The 21,921-nt window shown below is 36.0% G+C and overlaps 1 protein-coding gene across 7 annotated transcripts in view; it reads left to right on the forward strand.

Moving 5' to 3' along the window:
- Pikfyve (phosphoinositide kinase, FYVE-type zinc finger containing) overlaps nucleotides 1-21,921 on the forward strand; it is a 95,149-nt gene that overhangs the window by 60,248 nt on the left and 12,980 nt on the right. For all 7 annotated transcript variants that reach the window (XM_027397108.1, XM_027397112.1, XM_027397110.1 and 4 more), the window contains 14 exons: nucleotides 1,387-1,487; nucleotides 2,982-3,053; nucleotides 3,991-4,162; nucleotides 9,703-9,881; nucleotides 11,253-11,366; nucleotides 11,738-11,846; nucleotides 11,947-12,101; nucleotides 12,520-12,610; nucleotides 14,184-14,244; nucleotides 15,257-15,394; nucleotides 16,476-16,596; nucleotides 19,056-19,151; nucleotides 20,560-20,643; nucleotides 21,451-21,548. In XM_027397108.1, the coding sequence (XP_027252909.1) occupies nucleotides 1,387-1,487; nucleotides 2,982-3,053; nucleotides 3,991-4,162; nucleotides 9,703-9,881; nucleotides 11,253-11,366; nucleotides 11,738-11,846; nucleotides 11,947-12,101; nucleotides 12,520-12,610; nucleotides 14,184-14,244; nucleotides 15,257-15,394; nucleotides 16,476-16,596; nucleotides 19,056-19,151; nucleotides 20,560-20,643; nucleotides 21,451-21,548 (1,591 nt within the window). The remainder of the gene's footprint in view (nucleotides 1-1,386; nucleotides 1,488-2,981; nucleotides 3,054-3,990; nucleotides 4,163-9,702; nucleotides 9,882-11,252; nucleotides 11,367-11,737; nucleotides 11,847-11,946; nucleotides 12,102-12,519; nucleotides 12,611-14,183; nucleotides 14,245-15,256; nucleotides 15,395-16,475; nucleotides 16,597-19,055; nucleotides 19,152-20,559; nucleotides 20,644-21,450; nucleotides 21,549-21,921) is intronic.

The following is a 21,921-nucleotide window of genomic DNA, read 5'->3' on the forward strand; positions in this document are numbered from 1 at the left end:
GACTCCGTTATTCATGGTACCTAGAGTACATGGCAGAGGTTATTCACTTTACAACACACAGGAAGCAGAGAAAAATAGAAAGGCCTGGTATGAGATACAGCCTCTCAAGGACACACCTCCAGTGACCCATTTCCTTCATGTAGGCCCCACCTTCTAGGTTTTAGAATGTTTAGCATAGCTCCGCAGCTGAGGAACAAACCTTAAATACAAGATTCTTGGGCAGTGGCATCATTCATATTCAACCCATATCAAAGGATGGCTTCTGACAGAAGATAGCATTCTTTTCATATCAATACAAGTAAAATATTAGACCTCCCTCCCACCCAAAAAAGAATGGCTTTTGAATGACTTTTTTTTAAATGTAGCTTTAAAGTTTTGCTATATTAGAATAAAACACTATGGTTATATTTCAGCATGTTCTCAAAAAAAAAGCAAGTTATATTAATATATTTTGTAGCACATCTCCTTTTAATGAAAATAAAATCATCTGTATTTAATGTGTGTATGTACATGTGTGATTGTGCATGTGTATGTAGATGTGAACAATGTGAATAAGTAAAAAGAGAGGTTTTTCTTTTGGTGTTTTTTGTTTGTGTGAAATAGGATTTCTCATTACCTAGCCTGGCCTCAAACTCAAGATCCAGTTGAGGAAGATGTTAAACTTTGATCCTATTGACTCTACCTCCCAAGTGCTGGGATTCCCATGTACCACCATGTTGGTCTGAGTGGCTATTTAGCTTTATAAACTACCTAGTTTGGTAGGTGGGTGACATCTAAGAAGGAGGAACTTTACTTTATATATCTCTACTGCTTGGATTTTAACAGGGAACAGGTAGGTGTTTAAAAACAGGAAAAAGCATAGGTGAAGAAATACCTTAGAATTTAAATTTCTAGGCACCCTCCTGATAACTGTACAAGTACAGTAAGAGAGACCTCCTTATTACTGTCAGTACATTTATAGAGGCATGTAAATGGACATGTAAAGACAGATGCCATTTCCATGTGTCAGGTCATATTGTTCCATAGGAATCTATTGCAGTTAATTTGTTCTTCTAAGATTTAATGTAATTTTGAAAAAGTGGAGACTTTATGTTAAGAAACTTCTTAGTCCTCTTCCCCTTTCAAATACAGTGTTGGAATTGACCCAGGGCATCACTGATGTTATCATTCCAGTCCAGTTATTTTGTGATTTTACGTTTACTTTTGCGTTTTGAAATTTCTATGGTCAAAACCCATCTTTGCTTATATTTAGCCTTTTGTAGTTTTAAGTCTTTACAAGTATAGTGACAACAGGAGACCTTATTGACAGAGTCGACGTGTTCTCAGTCAGTGAGCTGGTAGGCACTGTATTCCAACTCAGTTGCTCCTCTGTTCCTTGTCCTGCAGGTGGACTGCCTGAATCCTGCTAACCACCAGAGGCTCTGTGTACTCTTCAGCAGCTCCTCTGCCCAGTCCAGCAATGCTCCCAGTGCCTGCGTCAGTCCTTGGTATGGCACTTCTCCCCTGCACTACTGTACCTAGGAACCGAATTCCAACAGTATGAAAAAATAATGCCTGCTTTTAGTGACATGGCACATTGATGGCCACATATGAATTAATAGAATGTTTAAACTGAAGAAGTAACTGAAATTTCTTTGTTCATGGGTAAATAATAGTAACTTAAAGTAAGTAAAAAAAGTCTGATAGAGAAAAAGAGGAATTTTATGTTATAAAAGTGCAATTTTGGCAAGTTTTCCTTTTGCATAATTTTCATAAAAGCAATCATTTTATTGTACTGTTTGTAGTTTTGTTACTGAGCTATACTACATACTAGCCTTTTGTCTCCTTAGTACATTCTTCTTGGACACATCTAGGTAAATTTATAAAGACATTTATAATGTTGTAATATTTCCAGTATTTCCAGATAGTCACAAAAACCTTACATACCTAACCTTAGGTGTTTTTTTTTTTTTTCTTTTTTCTTTCTTTCTTTTGTGTGTGTGTGTGTTAAAAATTTCTCTGCTAAAAGCAACTTAAAGGAGAATGGGTTTGTTTGGCTTATAGATTAAGGCTACTGTCCATTATGGTAGGGAAAGTCACAGCAGTTGCAGCTTGAAGTAACTGATCACATTGTCATCATTCAAGAGAGCAAACAAGGCATGGGTGCTAGTGCTCTGCCCCACCCCCTTTCTCATGCTATACAGGCAGGGAAGGTGCCACCCACAGTGGGAGAGTCTTCTCAAAGTAATTAACACAGTCAGGATAATTCCTCACAGGCATGCCCAGAAGCCTGTGTGTGTGTGTGTGTGTGTGTGTGTGTGTGTGTGTGTGTGTTTGCTTGCTTTTTTTTTGTTTTGTTTTGTTTGGGTTTTCTTTTTTTTTGTTTTTTTTTTGTTTGTATTTTGGTAGCACTGCTTTCATGATAAAACTTATTTCCAAAGGAAAGATTTTTCTAGAAATTTGTGTAGTTTCAAGACAACTTTAAGCCTGACTTTCTGAAAGCCCATAGGATTTTTTTCTCAGAATGTAGTGGACTCCTTAGATAATGCTTGAATAGGATACTGGTTTCAACAAGCATGTATACAAAGTCTAATGTTGGGCAGTTGAGTTAGGAGTTGGCTCCTTATCAAGAGTGAGAGCTGTTGTTCTCCATATTCAGTGACAATAGGGACTAGAGGGCGGGTACAGTTTAGTGGCCCCCCCCATATTGATGGGGATTTAAACTGTGAAAGATGGTTTTTCCTCTTCTTATGCAAATCAATTTTATTCAGTTGATTTTTATAGCTTATCATTCTTATTAAGTGATTTCTTAAGATAATAATGGATTGGGAATGGAAAAAATGCTATAGTGTGGCTAGTCTGCACTAGCTATAGAACTAAAACCTGTTCTATAGCAACAACATGTATGGATTGTTTTATTACTTCATTATAAGCATATTTAATAATTAGAATATGGTCTTGGTAATGTTGACATATTTCTAAGAAATGATCTTTTCTTTTAGGATTGTAACAATGGAATTTTATGGAAAGAATGATCTTACACTGGGAATATTTTTAGAGAGATACTGTTTCAGGTAAAAGCTTATTTCTTATGATTTATTATGCTTTTCTTTTTAAATTGAGACAGGGTCAATCTCTATAAGTCTGGCTGTCCTGGAACTCACTATGTAGATCAGACTGACCTCAAACTCAGAGATCTGCCTCCCTATGCCTCCAAGTACTGGGATTAATTATTACGAATTTTTGAAGCCCCTGATTTCCAGCTAAAACGTGTGAGTTGAATATCGAGTATTGTTGATGGTTCTCACTTTTGCACCACATGTCAGAGCATATCTTATGGTATAACTCAACTGGGAGCTCTTGTCTTGTATATTTCTTGTATTTTTTTTTTTAAATTTTATTTTATATGCATTGGTGCTTTGCCATGGGTGTCAAGTCCCCTGGAACTGGAATTTCAGACAGTTGTGAGCTGCCATGTGGGTGCAGGGAATTGAACCCAGGTCCTCTGAAAGTGCAGTCAGTGCTCTTAACCACTGAGCCATCTCTCCAGTCCCCAATATTTCTTGCCTGTCCAGCTACTGTGCCACACCAAGACTTTTTTGATATGTCTACTTTTACAGTGATTCAAATGAAAAAAACAGGGAAGACTTGGGACCAGCTTGACATCAGATTAAGTTTCATTGCTATTACCAGTTAAGTTACATAGCATGGCACAGGTAATTTAATGTTACCAGCCTCTTTGTCAGGCAGTATAGTCTTTAGAACTGTCTGGATTTTTTACTGTTGTTTGAAATTGGGTATTAGTAGATGTTTGACAACTGGAAACTACCATGCTTCAGTTTAAGCAGAATGTTCAGCTGCAGCTCAGAGCCCCATGTGTCCTGTTTGGATTGTCATTACTTTAGAGGTGATGTGTCACTTCCTTGGTTGTGGCTCTGATTATTCAGTACTTTCTATGTGTGGTCCTCTGATTCATTCTTAATATGAGAAGGATTCTCTGGTTTATCACAGGTCATCTTACCAATGTCCTAGCATGTTCTGTGATACCCCCATGGTCCATCACATTCGACGCTTTGTTCATGGCCAAGGCTGTGTTCAGATAATCCTGAAGGAGTTGGATTCTCCAGTGCCTGGATATCAACATACAATTCTCACATATTCCTGGTGCAGAATCTGCAAACAAGTATGTGCTGCTACTGGAATATTTCATGGGATATTTTTTTTTTTCTATTTGTATAGTGCTTTGGGGGATATATAGTCTATAGTATTTTGAACTTTGTTATTTGTCATTATGATCTTATTTATATACCTTCTTGAGCTATATATTTAACATAATATCTTATAAAACTTCACTTAAAGAATATATGTCATTAGCTGGGCGGGAACTCCTTTAATTCTAGCACTTGGAAAGCATAGTCAGGTGGGTCTTTTGAGTTTCAGCTCTGGTCTACAGAGCTAGTTCCAGGGTAGCCAGGGCTGCACAAAGAAACCCTGTCTCAAAAAAGAAAAAAAAGACTATATGTCATTAAATAATGATGTATGTATGAGGACACCAAAGGAAGGCGTCCTATAAGTCTTATAAAATATATAGATTTATGATAACTAAGATTGAACTAACAGATGAAAAATCCTAATTGTTGGCCAAACAGCATTTGTACCTAATAGAGGTCCCTATATATTATTTGGGGCCCTAACAGCGAGCGGAACTCAAGTGGATGGCGGAAAGATTTATCATAACAGAATGGTGTCAGAAGTGGGATGACCCTCATGCCCCAAGGTTCCTAAAAGAAGAGGGAAACCTGCTGCCACAGCTGGCTCTGTTGGGTCAGTAAGAGACATTGAAGCAGCTTCCATATGCTTGCGCCATCCTGGCACTCTTAGGGGTTGGACTCAACACTTCAAGATGATAAAGACAGATCCAGATAAAGAGAAACCTCTACATTTAAAAATTTATATATAAGATTATGAAAAAAAAAATAACAGGAGGAAATAGAATAACTGGATATGATGATACACACCTTTAATCCCAGCACTCCAAAAGCAGAGGCAAGCAGATTTCCACAAAGAAACCCTGTCTCAGGAAAAAAAAAAACACCAAAAAACAAAAGGAAATGAAAATGGAACAATAAAATAGCTACCTAAAGATGAAAAATACACAGAAAATCTGGATACTATATGCTATATTATTGTCTTTAAATTATTTTATTACCAAGGAAAGAGTTACTGCTGCTAAAATACATTTGATTATAAATACTGCTAAATTAATCCAACTCATACATTTTAAAAATGCTTTGACTTCAAAATTTAAGTCTAAGGACAGGCTACTTGGGAAAAAAGTTTTTGCTTATGTTTCCTCAGAAAATGAAAAACTATCGATTCCTTCTAGACTAATATAATTTGATTAAGCAAGACCCCCTAAAACAATGACCCAACTGATCCTACATCCAAAACAGCTGAAACGATACAGCCTTACAGACTACAAAAACAAGGACTTGGTCAAATTTCTATATTTTATCATGATCCCCATGATATGGACATCACCCCCAATCAGCAGGAAGCAATTTAAAATGAACGATGTCCAAATTCCCAAATATTATTTATAAATATTTATTTTCATTTAAATGAGGTTGATTATAAATGATAATGAGCATAGTCAATCTCTTTTTAAAAGAAAAAAAAGGGAAATAGGATATAGGAATGAATACTTTGCATTGGTATAGATTTTCATTTATTGATACAACTTTAAGGTCAATTTTGATTAATATATATATATATATATATATATATAATATGCATATATTATATATATATATGTCTCTGTTTTGGTATTATGTTTATACAGATCTTTTAAAATGATACACATAATTAAACACAGGTTATATAGTTACCTATAATAATCAGAACTTATAATTAAGTTAATTAGGTTTTCTAGATATACAGAGATGTATTTAAGAAGGATAGATATTCTTCAAACCTTTCAAAGACCTACAGAATATATGGCATTTAAATGATTTAGGGTTTTTCTTGGCAATGAGACACAACTGCTCCTGGCACACCAATTACGTCAGAAAGGAGGATGGGCATGGAAGAAACTCGTCGTTATGGAATTTGCTTTCAATATGGCAAGATTAGCTATTTAGGCAAGAAACTGCTCTTGCATGGACTGTTTGTTGCTATATAAACTGGACATGCAGGACCCACAAGAAAATGACTGCTGAACTTACAAAACAAGACAATATTGAAAGGTTCCTGTTGAAATGAAGAAATGTGCCAAATACATTATGGCCTATGGGCTGAAGACGTTACAGAGGAACTTTGGGTGACTGTCCAGATAGCAAGATATCTCTGTCAATTCTAGAGTTTATATATTATCCTTCTGTGGTCTTTGATAGAGTTAAAGACAGGTAGTTATAATTATAATTTTCTATAATTATTATAAAAGATAAGTTATACTTTTTATTTAAACAGAAAAGAGAAGATGATGGGGAATGTACTTCTATATATGTTCATCTTATTGATTGTTGAATAAAATACTATTTGGCCAGTGAGGCAGCAAATTAGAGGGGACTAAAAATCAAGGAGGATTCTGGAAAATAAAATAAAGAAATGATGATCCAGACAGGAAATGACATAACAGAGAGACTCATATTTAAGCAAAGACAAGCAGGAAATGGTCCCGTTCCCCTTCGTTCTTCTTCCCGCTCTCTGCTCTGAACCACCATGTGTTCCCAGGGATGAGGTCGCCAGCGGAAGGCGTCTGATGAGATAAGTCTTATAAAATTATATATTTATGATAACTAAGATTGAACTAACAGATGAAAAATCCTAATCATTGCCCAAGCAGCATTTGTACCTAATAGAAGTCTCTATATATTATTTTGGGCCCTAACATAGTGAGCGGAACTCAAGATTTATCGTAACATATGTATGCCTTTTCCAATAAAATATATTGAAATTATATTTTGATAATTTTCAGTTATGTCTGTTAATTGAGCAAATACTTAATTCCATCTGTGTTCTAGGTTCTGTGTTGCTCCTTAGGAATAGAAAGAGAATAAGGCATGGCTTGTAGTACCTACAGTGTATCAGGCTATTTGTCTAGCAAATCTGAGCCTATATTAACAGCTTCTAAAAAATGTAGATGAAGCATTGTTGAAAATGGCCTGTACTGGCTTTATGTACAATCTTAGAAAATGACATGAATGTCCTTTAATTTCTTTAACTATCTTTTCATACTCTAGGGGAATTGTTTGATGTCATTATTGTGACTTTTTTTTTTTTGCTTTTTTTTAAATTAAATGGATTCAGTTCACTTTTGGAGAAGTGGCATAGGTCTAGGTTTAAGATTTATTTAGTATGTGTATATGTGTATGTTCAACTGTATGTATGGGTACTGTGTAGTACCTGAGTAGGCTAAATGAGGTTTTCAGATCCCTTGGAACTTGACTTACAGGTGGGTTGTTAGCCACGTAATGTAGGAATTGAACCTGGGTCTTCTGCAAGAGCTGTAAGTTTTTTAACTGCTGAGTTATCTTTCCAATCCCAGGTTTTTTTGTTTTTTGTTTTTTGTTTTTTTGTGTATGTATGTTATTTTAATTTTTATATGCATGCTTGTTTGCCTGCATGTATGTTTGTGTACCATAGATGTGCATAGTTCCCAAGATTAGAAACTGTAGTTACAATGGTTGTGAGACACTGTGGGTCTTCCTCTGGAAGAGCAGCCAGTCCTGCTGAGCTATCTCTTCAGTCCCTATAACATTTTAAGTATATGCTACTCATTCAGATTGCAGAAAATATGTATCAAAATTGCCTTCATTATTATCTTGATTTATTTTGGAGCATGCTTGGAAAGCATTTATGAGAATTATAGGTAAAATAGTAGTGTGTCTGTTAGTATAGCACTTGAGAATGGTGACATTAGTTTTCTTTATAAGCTGGGAGTATACCGGCCTGCAGTGATTCATAGCAATGATCAATCTTCTATACTTTCTTGTATGTGTTAGTGTAGATTGTAACATGAATTAAAAAAGACCCAGAGACTGGTATTGGGGTTCAAACTTCAAGCTGATGATAAGTAAAGCAAAGCAGTCTGCCACTAGCTTCTTACCTTTACCTCAGACTGAAATGGCTGATTCTGTCTCCATGAGCTTTCAACAAGCCTCAGACTGTTGCCTCTCCTCAGTGTGGTTAGAGAATGAATGCTTCCTGCTAAATACTGAAGACTCTGCTTCTATCTTTTATACCCCTCTAGTGCTGGGATTAAAGGTGTGTGATCTATTACTCTTTTAGACTGATTTAATCTCATGTATCCATGGGTGGCCTTTAACTTAGAGATCATCTACCTCTTAATTCTGAGTCCTAGGATTAAAGGTGTGTACCACCAACTCCTAGTTTCTGGCTGCTGGGATTAAGGTGCGTGCCTGGCTTCCATGTCTTGTAGCTGACATTCCTTTCTGAATCATCAGGCAAGCTTTAATAGATCATAAATAATATATCACCATAGGAGATCAGGCTATACATGCTAGGCAAGTGCATTACCATTAATCTGGGTCCTAGCTTCATTCTCACATTTATGGACTTTAGGTCCTGGTCCAAAGTGCTGATAGATCAGTGGTTCTTAACCTTACTAATGCTGCCACCCTCTAATATAGTTCTCATGTTGTGTTGTCCTCCAACTGTAAAATTATTTTCTTTACTATTTCATAACATAACAGTTTGCTACTGTTATGAATTGTAATGTAAATATCTGTGTTTCCCAGTGGTCTTGGTGACTCCTGTGAAAGGGTCGTTTGACTTCCAAAGGGGTTTCGACCCACAGGTTGAAAACCACTGTTGTGGATTGACTGTTGAATTAATAAGTCAGTAGCTAAATTTTGGTCTACTATCCATGCTGTGGTTTATGCATTTTAAGATTTTTGTTTGAGCTTTATGGAGTTATGCTAGAAAGGAAAAGAGTTTTTGTTAACACACACACACACACACACACACACACACACACACACACACACACACACACACACAAAAAGCTGGTGTAGGAAAAATTTAATGTTAAGTTTTGTAAGCCACAGTAATAGAAAAAGTGGGCAAAGGGCATAACAAAGCAATTTAATATAAAAGGCCAGTAAATATGCAAATAAATTTTATTCATTACCTTAGTTGAAGCATAAAGTCAAATATAAATGAAATAAGTAAAATGCCTTTCAAAAAAACATTTCAAAGATGAGTAATTCCTAGGGTTGTTAGGAAAGTGAGGGAATTGGTATTCTTAATCACTGCTTTTGAAAGTGTGTAAATGAATGCACCTGATTTGGAAGGTAGTTTGCCAAAAGACCGTTGCCCTTTGATCTGCTATTGCCTATCCTTATTAAAGGAATAATTCTGTCTATTTCTGAGTGTGATAAGGATGTTCAGCCAAGCATCTTGCAAATAAGGAAGATATATCTATCTTATATGCCAGTCAGTAGGACTAGTTAAGTATGTGACCATACCCCATGGCCATTTAAAAAGTTGTAAAGAAAGTAAAGAGTGTACAGACAAGCTGATGGTTCTTGAGGGATTATTAAAGCTGTTCTCTCTTACCCTCCCAGCTCAAATCCATTTTGAATATTTTTTCTTTTCCTACTCAATTAGAATATGCTGTTTGTTTTGGAAAATAGAAAATACATCTTTCAAAAATGAGTTTTTCAGTCTATAATTTATTATTAATTTTTTCCTGAACTCCAGGTAACACCAGTTGTTGCTCTTTCAAATGAATCCTGGTCTATGTCATTTGCAAAGTACCTTGAACTTCGCTTTTATGGCCACCAGTACACACGCAGAGCTAATGCTGAGCCATGTGGTCACTCTATCCACCATGATTATCACCAGTATTTCTCTTATAACCAGATGGTGGCATCTTTCAGGTAAGAAGGAAGAGGGATCTTGTCCATTATCACATTCCTTATAGATGGAACAGTTCCACTGTTGGATTGAATTTGGCCTTGCCGCTAACCCTACAAAGGCAGAGGGCTATACCATAAGAGCTTTAGTGTTAGTTACCCTTCATCCTAAGAACGAGGTAAGACTGTAATCTTATCATAAGGAAGGATAATAATTTTGTGTATTTCACCCATAGAGCTGACAAGTAATGGGAATCATGGTTTAAACACTGGTTGATATTCTGCTTCCTGATTCATTCTTGACCATTGTTTTGACATCTGAAAGTCTGAGAATTTTTGCTAAGAAATTACTTAACCATGAAGATCCTAAGATCTTCTTCTGACAAAGCTAAAGTTCAAGGGATTAACCATTGTAGTATCAAATGTGAGAATGCCCTCAGAATTTGCTAAGACCTTGAAAACTTTACCACCCTCAGCAGTGCCACTGTGGCTAAGCCTCTTGTTTTAGCAGGAGATTATTGCAGTAGCTCTGGGCAGATTCCCTTAGCCTTGCTCCTGTAGCCTGCTCCCAGGTCAGTTCAGCAGTCAAAAGTGACCCCATTAAAGGAAAATTGGCTGATTACTACTCCACTCTAGACATTCCAAGTAGTCTGGTTTGCCAAGTAGAAGCCAGAATCCATTTGTTGCCTTACAAGCCCTTACATACTCTAGAGAACATACCCAGTCATATGTTTTCACCTCCTGCTGCTCTCAGTCACTCTGCTGAGGTCTCACTGGCTCTGGCCTGCCCTCTGCTGTGTCAGGTAGGTGTCTGCCCAGAACCGTGTACTTATCCTTTCTTCTCTCAGCTGTGTTTTCCTCAGACACCTACTTGTTGTTTCCTTACTTACTATAGTTCTCTATTCACATTTTACCTGTCAAGTACTCACCCACGATATATTCATGAAATATTTATTAATTAGAATGTATTTCCTTTTTAAAGCAAAGGCTTTTAACAATAAATATAGGATGGGTGTAGCATTTACTAGTCAATACCTCAGGTAGAAAGGAAGTGGGAACTCATGAAGAACCCTAAGAGCTGGAAGATACTAAATGTCTTTACTTAAGTCTCTTCAGATCTACAGAGAAAGTTTATAGTGACAGCATTGCTGTTATTATAGCAGGTAACCCATCAGAGAGATAAATAATGGCATCACAGTGCAAGGATAAAATAAAATCCTCTCAATATTGGGGAAGATATTTCTGGTGGTTGAAATTTATTTTTTTGTCTGTATGAAACTTGGTTTTATAGAAAACTTTATTTTTCCTCTATGCTCATTAGAATTTAATTGGTCATTTGAATATATAAATTAACAAATATTTTTCATTTTTTTCTGCTATTGTGTTTTTCCTCAGTTATTCTCCTATTCGGCTTCTTGAAGTGTGTGTTCCACTACCAAAAATATTCATTAAACGTCAAGCCCCACTGAAGGTGTCCCTTCTCCAGGACCTCAAGGACTTCTTTCAGAAGTAGGTTTCAGGGTCTTTGGTCATCCATGTTTGCTTAGTTGTGTTTGTAACCCATTGCTGATTTAGTTATGAGGTTTATTCATTTAACTCTCTTTTGAAATATGAGTGAGTTTGCTTTTCTAGCTATCTGTAGTGTGTGCTCAGTGTGAAAAGGAAAAGTTCAAATAATATAGGAAAATATCTCTAAAACATAACTAACAACTTAAAAATTTGAAATAAATCCTTTGAGGCCTTGTTTTGTTTTGCGAAATTCCATGTGGTTTTTGATAACTCATTTTAGCTGTAGATTTATGTAAAAACTCCTTTCCCTTCATTTCTATAAGCTGCTTGATGTCAGCTCCTCTAATGTGTGATATTCTCCCCATCTTTAGAGTTTCACAGGTGTACCTAGCTGTTGATGAAAGACTTGCATCCTTGAAGACCGATACATTTAGCAAAACAAGAGAGGAAAAAATGGAAGATATCTTTGCACAAAAAGAGGTAATTTGTTTTTATAGAAATATCGAAGTTGCTGACTTGCTAGAAATTTCTTTGTCTCTGTGGCGTCTCGTCTATTGAACTTGGATCTGTTGCCTTTCAGATGGAGGAGGGTGAGTTCAAGAACTGGACTGAGAAGATGCAAGCAAGGCTCATGTCCTCCTCTGTGGATACCCCTCAGCAACTGCAGTCCGTTTTTGAGTCCCTCATAGCTAAGAAACAAAGTCTCTGTGAAGTGCTGCAAGCATGGAACAGCAGGTGTGGCTTTGTCGGGGCCAAGACTTTAAGTTTGCTAGGCAGTACTCTACCACTTAGTTGAATTCCCAGTCACAGTATTTTAAATTTAAATCCCTTTATTAATTATAGATATTTTATTTTCTTAGTTATAAAGATTATTTTTGGCCTTGGTTCTCTTCATCCTTTAAAACATCCTTTACAGCTTTTATATAGTTTGTTAAGATAAAAAACAAAACAAAAAAAGAAGAAACAGCCCTCTTTGCTGTTTCAAATGCTGCTGAGTAAGATTGAATTGGATCATTGTACCATGAAACATCATTGGCTATCATGAAAATTCAGTAGTGGCTACGTAAAACTTTAGTCTATTACAAGAACAAGTTTATAAGTATAATTTAAGATACTGGAAACAAAACCATGTCCTTTTTGCCTGTGACTATAGGTTGCAGGACCTTTTCCAGCAGGAAAAAGGTAGAAAGAGGCCTTCGGTTCCTCCTAGTCCTGGGAGACTAAGACAAGGTGAAGAAAGCAAGGTAATAAAATGTAGCATTGTCTTTATTGTATACATCAGGGGCTGGACATTTTTGAGCCCTTTGGAATTCTGCCTGTCATGTTGCCCAGACTTCACACGAATTGATGCTAGTGTATCAATGCCTTGTATCCTAACATCACTTTGGAGGGGGGTATTTCTTTTTATATCATACAAACTGTTACAGATGAATGTTGTCATGGAATGATGGGTCCATGTGCTTTAAATCATCTTAGAAAATAGAATGGTTATTTCTTTTTGTCTGTTAAGCAATTGTTTAGGAGTTGTATTTCCTCTTAATATTTAGATAAGAATAACAGCTGGAGAGATGGCTCAGTGTTTAAGATCACTGGCTGTTCTTCCAGAGGAACCAGGTCCACTTGACAGCTCATAGCTGTCTGTAACTCAAATTCGAGAGGATTCAACACCCTCACACAGACATACATGAAGGCAAAAACACCAGTACACATAAAAATAAATAATAATCTTAAAGAGGATGGATGGAAGGAAAGTAGGAAGGAAGGAAGACAGACAGACAGACAGACAGACAGACAGACAGACAGATAGATAGATTAGAAAGAAAGAAATATATTGTCACTCATGAGGCACTGTGCTTTTGGAAAGTTGAAAATTGACTTGAAATTCCGTTGCATTGCCTTTTGATAAATAGTTCTGAGTGCTTATTTTTGTTTAGGTGGTTTTCTAGGTTATATGGCTTTCTCTTGTGAACAAAGGCCATAGTTACTTTCTCATGAAGCATTTGCCTGGTTAAAAAGAGATCCATAGAAAACACAGTAGCCCATAAGTGACTATAAAATGGTTATAGAGAACCCTAAAGAAAATAGAGTTTGGTGATGGCGTAAGTAATAGTGGTGGGTTATTTTATGTAAATGACACAGAGATCTTTCTGATATGGTGATCATTACTGACATATGAAACGACTTTTAACTAAATTCTCTATAGGGCTTGTAGTACTACTAAATGTTGTCCATGGGTAATAGGGCATAAGAAGGTTCAGTGGATGGATAGTAAGAGATGAGTAGGCTTCTTAGACAAACCTAAGCATTCCTAGATGTGCCCATGTCAAGGTGTGAGCTACTATTTAGAGCAATATTCTCAAAATAATGGGTTCATGTCTGCAGGTTTCTTCTTTATAAACTGCACATCTGTGCAAAGCATTGTAACAACACAGCTCAGTATAGTAAATATAGAATCTAGCTGTCTTTTAGTTAGTCAGACATGTGTGATATTTCTGAAAATGTAAAACTCTTCATTAGTTTTTTTTTTAATTTTGGGAAAATATCTTTATTATTCTTCAACTGGTTTTTGTATTTATGTTTATATATGAAATACTGTTACTTCTAAGTGAACCAATTAGTGCACATTGAGGAATGTGCTCAGGCTTAATTAAATAAAATTGCAAGAGAGCCACTTTAAATTATTAAGAGGTAACATTTTAGTGGAAACACATCCTGAGTTCAAAATTTTCAAGATTCACTGGGTTAGACTACTTGTAAAGTGTGATTTTTTTTTTTTTTAAATGCATCCTTAAGAATAGCATTTTTATTTCTCTTTAGATAAGTGCAATGGACACATCTCCAAGGAATATTTCTCCAGGACTTCACAATGGAGAAAAAGGTTGGTCTTCAGTCTGGTGACCTCTTGCTCTTGCATTTAAAGTTGCTTTTAACCTGTAATGTGAGCATTATTTTCTAATATATGTGTCCATAGTTATTTTCCTCCTCCTCCTCTTCCTTTTTTTTTTTTTTCTCCTGGTTTTTTGAGACACAGTTTCTCTATGTAGCTTTGGAGTATGTCCTGGAACTAGCTCTTATAGACCAGGTTGGTCTTGAACACACAGAGATCTGCCTGCCTCTACCTCCCAAGTGATGGGATTGAAGTTGTGCTCCACCACCACCTGGCATTTTCCTCCTTATAGAACATTTATAATTCTTATTGGTCTGAGAGTGTCATACAGTGTGTTATAAGAACATAAATTAAGACGTAGAAATGCATATAACATAGCGAAGGTTGGTTGCCAGTAGAAGAAAAAGAATAAAACCTGACATTGAGTTTCTCTTTTTCTTATGCTGGTCAGCCTCCTTAATCTCTTATAAGGCTTTATCTTAGCATGGTTCATCTATATTTTATACCCTTAAATCGTTTTCTAAATTTTTCATTCTTCAATAACTTAGTGTCATTTTGGAAACTGTAGGGAAATTTAAATAGGCTACCTGTTTTTTTACATTTTTCTATAATAATTACAACAGTGTTTTTTCTCTCTCTCTTTCAGAATTAGCGTGTAAGTTTCCCCATGGTGTTCTAATTCCATTCTCTGTTAAACCAAGTAATTTGTCAGTAGATAATGTAGCATAAAGGAAAGGCTATTGTGTTGGGTAGAGGTCAAAATTTGTTGGTATAGTTTTGTCACCAAAACCAATATATTGTAGTCAAATCATATAATCTTTCTGGATTTTTATGTCAGTTTTTATGACATGAGTTACATGACCCAGGTAATTTTTGAAAAGGAAATATTCCATGTTTTAAGAAGTAGAAATACAAATTGGCATTTTAAGAGTATTATTAAGTTAGTATCAGGTGAAATGGAGTTATTTTAAATGACTCGTTTTAAGATTATGTATTTCTTTAGAGGATCGCTTCTTGACAACCCTGTCCAGCCAGAGCTCCACCAGTTCTACGCATCTCCAGTTGCCCACTCCTCCTGAGGCCCTGGCCGAACAGTTAATGGGAGGACCCTCTGACCTAGATACAGCCAGTGGCTCTGAAGGTAAGGTTTGGGCCATGCTTTACCTACTTCATTGAATCTAAGACTGACATGATTCTACTTTATATGTGTCTGAAGAAGAAAAACATGGCCAATTCCTTGATATAATGATTTCTTATCCTTTAGAATTTTTTATTTTATGTTTGTTTAAAGTTCTTTTTTAAGGGACTGGAGAAATGGCTCAGTGATTCCGAGTACCTCCTGCTTTTCCAGAGGACCCCAGGTTCAATTCCCAGCAACCACATGGCAGCTCACAACTATTTGTAATTCCAGTTTCAGGGAATTTGACTCCCTTTTTTTTGATGCCTCCTTTGATACCAGTTAAACATGAGATGTACATACACACACGCACGCACACACGTGCAGGCAAAACCCTCATGCAGATAAAAAACATTACTTTTTAAATACAGCCTTTTATTATGTCTCTCCTTCCATCAGCTGTACTATTTGACATGTATCACTTTATGTCACTTTGTATTTGTAAATGTCCTAGGAAAACAGTATTACTCATTGTTATCTACCTTTTTTGGGGGGGCATCTTTCATAAGGTGTGTAAAGTTTATAATTGCTTTATAAGGTGAAGGAAAATTTTGCCATTTTTTTTCAACAAACATTTACATTGTAACAAAGCCCATGCATTGTTTCTCTCCTTTGTTGTTTTTTCGTTAAGCAGTGCTTACTTAATTCTAAACTTTCATTTTACCATTGCCACTAAGCTCAGGTGGAATAGCCAGAGTACACAGTCCTGAGTTGGAGTGACAACACTGTGACAGCTCATGCATGGTCAGACAGTAATTCCCTATGGATTCTGTGGCAGTAAGAGACCACTGATACAGGATAATCTCAGTTTCAAATGTAAGGAACTAAACCTATCTCTTTGGAATCAATGCTGAGTGCATTTCACTGTTGCCATTTCATTTTCTAAGAGCCACTTTCTTAGGTCAGAAAATGAAAACCATAGTTTATATCTGTGATGCTCAGTATGTCTGTCTATATTCTCAAAGGGAAAAAGAAATAAAGCAGACACTTCTACTTTTTATTTTTTGTGAATGTTAATGTATAAGTAGAATATTTTTCATCCTAGATGTATTTGATGGGCATTTGCTGGGATCCACAGACAGCCAGGTGAAGGAAAAGTCAACCATGAAAGCCATCTTGGCTAATTTGCTTCCAGGAAACAGCTATAATCCCATTCCATTTCCTTTGTAAGTATTTCAAAACCAAGTGGCTCTCTTTCTACTTACTCCCTATGTATTTAGATCAGTTTATCTGCAAATGTGTTTCTTAATTCTAAATTTTACATCATTCTATTAAAAAAGATCCTTTTGGCATGTAATTTTCAGAATGTTTTATCATTATATAGTAGAGAATGGAAGAAGAAATGTTAAATAATGTTGCTTAGCATGTAAAGACACTAGTTATGAAAACAGTCACACAGCATATATATGTCTCTATAAAGGTATACTGCTACATCCCTTGATTTTTTTAAGAATTTATTTTAAAATTTTGCTTGTGTGTATAGTATGTAAGGGGTGTGTGCATTTGTGCATACATGTAAATGCAAGTAAATACCCATGTGTGTATACAGAGTCTTTCACTGAACCCAGAGCTAGCTGATGGCCGGCAAACCCTGGTGATCCTCTTGTCTCTGCCTTCCTTAGTCCTGGAGGTCACAGGCATGTGTGGTCATGTCTGGCTTTTTATATGATGCTAGGCATTTGAGTCATTCCTTCAGCCCACATTTATCTTTAAAAGACATATTGCTGGTTGTATATGAGTGCATTGCCATCTCTATGATTCATTTAACAGAATAAGGAGCAGAGTGACCCATGTATGTTTTCATGTGTGTGTGTGTGTGTGTGTGTGTGTGTGTGTGTGTGTGTGTGTTTAAATGCTGTATTCACTCAGCCTGAAAAGGAATGCATGATGGCTGTAAAAGCTTGTTTTTCTACTGGTTGACCTGTATGGCTGTCAAATGCTGCCTTTGTTATGCTGGTACAAGTCTATCCGAAACATGAGCATTTACCTATATTTTTATTCAGTAGTAATTAAATTTGTATTTGGTGCCTGTTCTCTTGCCTCCAGAAGGAGAGCATTGCTCTGGGGAGCTCATGGTCTTGGGGAGGAGACAAGTAGAGATACTCAGACAGTTTAGGATTCATTACATGATAGACTTGTACAAAAGGCTCACTTTCTCAACTTTAGGTCTTAATGTCTTTCTTCAATGTCATTTGTTCCTTCCTATTTGGAACAATGATCTATTCCTACTAATGGTCTTTGTGTTCTCACCCTCTTTCTCAATCATGAAGTCACATTCTTTTCTGAAGAAGACTTTACTGGATGTCCCTTCTATGCCCTAGTACTAACCAAATTAGGCCTCTGTGTGTTGTCAGGATTCTTGTCTTCCTGTAGGCTGCTCTAATGAATTTCCATGGTTTGATTATAAACAATACAAATGTGTTTCTCACAATTCTGGAGGCTAGAGGATCAAACTTGTGTCTGCAGGGTAGATTTCTGATGAGGGTCCTGGTCCAGGCCATCCTCACATGGCAGAAAGAGCTCACTTGTCACACGTGTCAAGGACACTGTTTTTTGGTGTCTTCACTCTTGATCTAAAGGTACTGTCTCCTAATACCACTACACTGGGGCTAGGATTTCAACTTAGTATTGAACAAGAGCTAAACGTTCATCCATAACAATTCTCTTACTGCACATACCACAGAGAGAGGTTCTATGTTTTTTTTTTTTTTTTTTGTTGTTGTTGTTGTTGTTTTTGTAGAATTGTTTCTTTACCCCCTATACTACAAACATGTGTGCCTGGTTTGTTCTCACCAGTGTATTGTTAACCATGCACACATACAGAAAATACTTAAATAGAACTTTCTCTCACTGTTGTTTTTCCACTACATTGGGTAGTCAGTAACTGGCATCTAAGTAAAGTCAATGCTTCTACCTAATGGTTCCCAGTGGAGTTAGAGCAGAAGTTAGGGGAGCAAAATTTGGATTGAAGTAAAGTTGACACTTGGTTTCCATGTGATAACAGTGGAGTGACTTTATGTTATTACTGTGGAACTCGAAGCACTATTTCTACATAACTATTAGGAGGCTTTTTTGAGGGTCAGTATAGAGCACTGTATTTTAGATTATTTATTGCATATTCTTTTTTGAGACTAGTATGTCCAAGATCTTAGAAGGAGGTAAAGCTTTGGAGTAATTATTCTAGAAGACTATTTGAAAGCTATTTACTTTTTATGTATATGGTATTTTGCCTGCATGTATGTCTGTGCATCATATGTGAGCCTGGTGCCTAGAGAGGGCGGAAGAGGGCATTGGATTCCCTCTGGACTGGAGTGACAGACAGTTGCAAAGCTGCCATGTGGGTTCTAGGACTCAAGCCCTGGCCCTAGTGCTCTTAACTGCCGAGTCATCTCTTCAGCCCCCAAACCTTTTTCTGACAATTTTCCAATTGTCTTATAAACTATTCTTTGTATTTTTGTTGTTTAGTTGATTCAGTTGATTCTTGGCATTTGCATGCATTTTGGCTTCCTTAATTATGTTTTATTGCTTAGTATATAGTTACCTTAAAATTGTCCTGAGATTTGATTGTACTGTGTTAATGGATTTTATATTTGACTTCTAATTATATTCTTACTTTACTGAACAGTGATCCAGATAAACACTATTTAATGTATGAACATGAACGGGTGCCCATTGCTGTCTGTGAGAAAGAACCCAGCTCCATCATTGCTTTTGCACTCAGGTATTATAAACCTTTCCTGTAGTTATAGCTGTATGCTTTTAAATCTATTACCTGTTTAGGGACTCTTTCCAATAGTATATATGTTCTTTAATCATGATGGTTTCTTTTTTTCTTTTTTTTTGTATTTGAAAACCTTTACTTAAATAATGGAATATGGCATGGCTTTTAAGCAAGTACTCAGTAACTAATGTGACTTGGCATGGTATTTACTAACCTTGAATATTCTGACCACGCTGTCTAATTTATACCCCTGGTAACTTACTGTGGTTTAGTTGTTACATAACAGTGCAGCATACCCATTTTGGAATATCTGAATAGCATTTCCTTCATCCTTCCCACACATACTGGCTGAAATTTTCCTACCTATAGGAAGCTATTCCTGCCCCTAGTTCCAAAGACATGATTGGATGTGTAACTTATAGAGTTAACTGTTTATCCTAAAGAAACATTGCATCTTTAAAATACTTATATCTAATATCTAAAATCCTCAGAAATCTCATTTGTAAAACTATCTTGGCAGTGGTGAATTTAATTTAAATAGCATCTGGGGTACTTAACTAAAATTTTTCATTGTAAAGCATAAAATAAAATTCTTTTTATGTGTTGATTACAAAATGTCCCATTTATTGAAAAATAATTTGGTTATAAACAAAATGTGGTACAGAGCTATTGGATATACCAGAGTAGACAGTATAGTTGTGTATGCTTCTGCCTGCATGGAGTTTAGAGTTTATATAATGAGAATGTTTTACTTCCTAAGAGTCTATAGGATGAATATTTTCTTTGTGCTTTAGCGTTATGAGGCTAATACTTGCTTCTTACCTTGTTGACTAATTAATAGACATTAAAAGCACAAAAATGTAGCCATTTTTTATAGTGTCAGGAAGCAAGTGTTCGGAGTTCATGTTTCACTGTTTTAGAAAAGCAATGTATACTAGTATTTTAGGCTACTAATCCAAGAATCAGATTTTTAAACTTTTGGAATGTTGTTTAAAAAAAAAGTTTAGCTCCTTTAAGTAGAAAGTCACTTTCAGATTCCATTACCCTCTGTTGTCCTAAGTCTTAGTGTTTCTAATTTTGACTTACTTGTTCATTTGATACAGATAGTTGAAGCTAGGCTTTTTTGGGGGGGTGAGGGGGGTGTTATATGGGGAGTGCTGATGGCCATTAAACTCAGGGCTTTCAGAGCAAGAGCTTTCCCACTAAGCTACATGCCAACCCTTATACAATGGCTGGAGCTGACAAGTTGGTGAGTTTTCATAAAGCTTGTTAATTCCTAGTGTATTTGTTTAATTATGGACATTTAGAATGATTATGTTTCTGTAACACAAATTTATTTTAAAACTTATGATTTATTGTCAAAGAAGGGTTTAATGTTTAACATTTTTCAACCTATTTCTGCCCCAAGTTGTAAAGAATACCGAAATGCCTTAGAGGAATTGTCCAAAGCAACTCTGTGGAACAGTGCTGAAGAAGGGCTTCCAACAAATAGGTGATTAATGATCGAGTAAAATCTTTTTAAATTGAGCTATGCCATTGTTTTTTTGTATCCTTGGACTTTAGTTCTATGACAGCATATATTAGTACAAAATCTTCTAGGATTCACATAATTCATTTCAGCTAGCTGTTGGAGCAACAAAATTCAAGTCTTGTAGAAGACCTTACATAGCCCTTAGGATAGTTTCTGACATTTGCTGTGATGCATCACTGTGTGCTACAGATTAAAGCTTGCAGTGTTTTTTAATGATAAAAATAAGCAGCTGTTTTATTTAAAAATAAAAAGTAACCTGCAAAGTTAGTTGTGCTACTGCTTGGCTTTATAATTTTAAGTGTTTGTGAAGTTTCCATAGTACTAAAGAACCTAATATCTAGAAAATAAATATTCAAATCAATCCACTTAGCATGTTCTGTGTTTTAGACAGAAATTTGGCATAGGCTTATCCTTACTGATATAAATCTCCTGTTTTACTGACCTAATAAAATTTATTCTGAATTACCTTTGTGACTAAAGTAAGAAAAATGAAATTGATGTATTTCTGTAATTGTATAGTATTGGGGAAAATTTTTATAAAAGTCTATTGTTTTGTACCTTTGTATATACTTTTCTAGTTCTAGTAGTTTTTTTAACAGCAGATATTTCAAGACTTTTTTGTAACTTGTGTTTATCAAAACTATGAATCAAATTTCTGGTATTGTGGGTGGTGTTAGGTTAGAAATATATTAATCTCAGAATTAGGTTACTTGGGTTTTGTCTATCTGAATATCTTCAAACTATTTTTTTCCTTTGTTTTCATGGTAGTGCTTTAGATAACAGACCAAAGAGTAGCAGCCCTATTAGATTACCTGAGGTCAGTGGAGGACAGACAAGCCGTACAGTAGAAGCAGAGCCTCAACCAAGTAAGAATGAGTTTTTGTTATATGTATTAATTATTATTAGAGTGCGTGTGTGTGTGTGTGTGTGTGTGTGTGTGTGTGTGTGTGTGTGTGAGAGAGAGAGAGAGAGAGAAAGAGAGAGAGAGAGAGAGAGAGAGAGAGAGAGAGATTGAGAAGCATGAGTATGGAAACCAGAGGACAATTTGTGGGAGTTAGTCTGATCCTTCCACTATGTGGATCTCATTGATGTTGCTCAGATTCTTGGGCCTGGAGGCAAGTGCCCATAATCATTGAGCCAAAAGTCCAAAATGCAGACATTTCTATAATTGTCCTATTTATGATTTGTGGGAAAAAAAAACAAAATTAATAAGAAATGCCATCTGGTAAGAATTGGTTT

The sequence above is a fragment of the Cricetulus griseus genome, chromosome 2 (assembly GCF_003668045.3).
Source record: "Cricetulus griseus strain 17A/GY chromosome 2, alternate assembly CriGri-PICRH-1.0, whole genome shotgun sequence".
Classification (NCBI taxonomy): domain Eukaryota; kingdom Metazoa; phylum Chordata; class Mammalia; order Rodentia; family Cricetidae; genus Cricetulus; species Cricetulus griseus.